Source organism: Nicotiana tomentosiformis, chromosome 9 (assembly GCF_000390325.3).
Source record: "Nicotiana tomentosiformis chromosome 9, ASM39032v3, whole genome shotgun sequence".
NCBI lineage: Eukaryota > Viridiplantae > Streptophyta > Magnoliopsida > Solanales > Solanaceae > Nicotiana > Nicotiana tomentosiformis.
Window position 1 is genome coordinate 16,017,832 of NC_090820.1, and position 3,576 is coordinate 16,021,407.

Sequence of the window (3,576 nt, forward strand, 5' to 3'; positions counted from 1 at the left end):
CACATGAAAAATAATGTCAACTATATTATGATCCATACTAATTAATTAGCTTGTCCGAGATGACTAAATGGCTTTTCCTTGTCTATTACATTTCTACCTTTCCCTCCCAACAACATGTGTCTCCCCCTTTCTAGAACCTAATTAGGTTAAGTGAAAAAGAAAGAGAAAGGACAAGCAACGTATGCTAATATTTCACATATAATTCATAATTGCTATTATGGATGACGAGACTGCTAAATATATGAAAATAAGTTGATCAAGAAAGATTAGTTGATTGTGAAATTGCACAAGTAAATGTAACTGGTGCTACCATCTTCACTTGCAAACAAACTAAATTAATACTAGGAGCTTGTAATAGTAGTAGCTAAACAATAGCTGAGGGCCTAATTATGCCAATAATTCATTTGAATCAAAATATTGTCACACAAGCATCACTGGTTGTAACATAAAGTCTCTCAAAACCATAAGACATTGGACTGTATTGCTAATAATCACGACTGCAAATAAAAGTAAGTTGAAAGATTAAGGCAATGGTACAATACAAACTGCTCCTAAAGTGCAAGAAAAATCAATTTCATACACATACATGCCTAACGATTGTAAAAGATATGCTGTTGTATCTCAACAACTATAGCATATAAAGATCTAAGAGAATAATCTAGTATGTTCCCACAAAAATGACAAATACTTATTTTAGCATCTCCTTTACTCCATTTATATGTCTCTAAACGTCAACACACAATGACTTATGAATACATGCAGCATATAATAGTCACATACAAACATACATTTACTAACATGTATACACACACAGAGCCAAAAAATTGAGGATCTCTTATAATTATCATAAGCATAATATTGTCATTTACACCACAAATGGACTAGTCTTTGGCCATAATTTGAGGCAAACTAGTGCCGAAGCAGAATTTTCAGAATTTTTCGGCGAAACAAATTCAGATGAACCTCTCCTGCCCCTCTAGCTCGGCCTACTAGCACTCACATGCAGTAAGTATTTTTGAAGTAAGGTTTGTCTTTTTTGGGTCAAGACTAAATGGTCATAAATGTACAATATCTAGCTAGATTATACTGTTGGAGTGACTTTTAAATGGTGAATACCTCCCTAATTTAATGCTCTATCCACTTTAGGAAACATCTAAGACTGAGATTGACACAATGTAGTAATGGGAGATGGATTTGGGTTAATAAAAGAAGCCATAAGATCTTGCTGAGGAACTCCCTGAATACAATCCCATACACAGAATTCAGAAAGAAATAAGTGAAAAGGGGACAAAAGAAGCTGAGAAGTATTCAGAATAGGATTTGAAGTTGTGTGTACATTGAACTGTCTATAACTTTGTAAACTTTACTCGTGATTAATTAAAGCAAGTTACCAAATTAAAAAAATGTCTACAACTTTAAAAACCATCAACATGAATGCTTATTAAGCATATGAGCTTTGTGCACTAACAATATAAAGAAATTTACACTATCAGATAAAATTGATCTACAATAACATATAACCTTCTATATCAAGTCTGATATGGGATAATCTAGAAAATAGTGTAGTAACCCGTTAGAATATTGAACTGATAATGTAAAAAAAATTTACATTGTCAGTATAAAAACTAATATTCAAATAGAATTAAGTGCAATTAGCTTTAAGTGACCTAATAGTGTTGGTAATACTTTTTACATCTTCCTAACACTAACTTAAACTCTTCAGAATATATGTTACTTCCAGTAGATTCAATTAAAAAAATGAAGTCAAATATCAACATGTTCTAATTAGCAGTAAAAATTACAAATTTTCAAATATAAATTGTTATACTGATGATTAACTTATAGAGGAATTTGGAAGAGCTTTCCTTAAAAACCTTGGATTATAAAGAATGTATATTTGCAAGTATATATTTTTACTAGTTGGTCAGATAACTAAAGCTGACCGGCAAAAAATGCTTATACTGGCCGGAGAGGAAAATATATATACTAGTAATTCAAATTAAAAGTATATACCAAAAAAGAACATATTGAGGCAAGCCAATTATGTACAAAAATACTAGCCAAGAAAGAAAAATGATTGAAGTTGAAACTTTTCTTTTTTCTGATAGATTGGTGATGAAACTCGGTTTATATTTGCAGTGTGAAAGACAGACCAGTCCTAGACAAAGCTGACATATGATCTAGCCAAAGTCACTAACACTTTCCCTACTGTATCCATTAAAATATTTGTAAAATATGAGCAAAAAGACATGAAACATGATATAGCAAATCTATGAAACAACAAATCATAAATAGGGTTTTAGCCAAGAAAGAGAAATATCCATAACAAATGTTGGTAGATCTATAGCACAAAATTCACCTACATCTTTTTTTCTCTTTTAATATAAGAGCCAGTGCCACTACCACTTCCATTACTACCCCTATCACTTCTAGATCATTTGCATAATAATTAGCTAAAAAAAGTACTGATCAGAATCAGTGTTCAATATCCATAAATAGTAACAAGAAAAAGGGTTCCAAGTTCCAATTGTTAAAAATAGCTAGAATAGACATAACATACCGTACCGTACAACAACAATAACAACACACCCAATATAATCCGATAAGTGGAATCTGAACAGCAGCCTTATTCCTACCTCGTGAGGGTAAAGACAGAGACGCTGTTTACGATATATTATTAGCTTGACGTCGCAGTAGGAGGTAGAAATGCAGCAGAAGATTGTTGTTGTTGTTGTTGAGAGGAAGTTGGTTTCTTGCGTTTCTTCTTCTCATAACTTATACCTCTAGCTTTAGCTTGAGAATCACGAACTTCACGAAGATAAAGCCTAACAGCACGAGCACCAAAAGGGTTAGTTTCGGGTTTTCCACCATTTTCTTCATAAGCAGCTCTAAGTCTACCAATTAGTGCATCAAGTGAACCCCAAGCTTGACGTAAAGGACAAGGACAAGGTGCTGGTGGATTTGGGTGTCCGTAAAAAGGACAGAGTTGAGTATGAACCTTGGTTTTTCCGAACTGATCGAGGTATCGAAGAAATTCAAGAACATGTGCACCACTGCAACGAGTAAGAGTAAGAGGTGGTCTATGGTTTCTTAAGTACTGACCAAAAGTGTTCCAATCTCTGCGCTTTTGGTTCTCATATCGGCTTAGGGTTGTTGGAGAAGAAGAAGATGAAGCTAAGTAATTATTAGCTGCAGAAGAAGTGGATATCATGTTGTTGTTGTTGTGGATATTGGCATGGTTTGGAGAATCCACTTCTTGGTTTGACTCCATTATCTTTGATCTTTTAATTTGTTATGACAGATTTAATTATAAAGGGGTGAAGAAAAAGAAGGATGTAAGAAGGGGGTAAGAACCAATAGATTTATACTGATCTAGGGTTTTTAAAGTTGTTTGCTTATGACCACGTGACGAGGTCTAAGAATTTAAGTTTCTGAGTTTAATCTTTAAGGTTTTTAGTATTAAACCCATTATATTTTTAAAATTATGAGTTCATAGTATTATATATTATAATATTAATAAATTTTTACACATATATTTATATTTCACGACAAAAATATTAAGTTCAGTTTAACCTG

At 32.9% G+C, this 3,576-nt stretch overlaps 1 protein-coding gene across 1 annotated transcript; it reads right to left on the bottom strand.

The window, feature by feature from the left end:
- Positions 1-2,449: 2,449 nt before the first annotated feature.
- On the bottom strand, positions 2,450-3,363 carry LOC104098529 (protein LIGHT-DEPENDENT SHORT HYPOCOTYLS 3-like). Its single transcript, XM_009605282.4, has one exon. It carries the CDS (start codon positions 3,269-3,271, stop codon positions 2,678-2,680), a length of 594 nt encoding a protein of 197 aa, XP_009603577.1. The 5' UTR covers positions 3,272-3,363; the 3' UTR covers positions 2,450-2,677.
- Between the last annotated feature and the right edge of the window lie 213 nt (positions 3,364-3,576).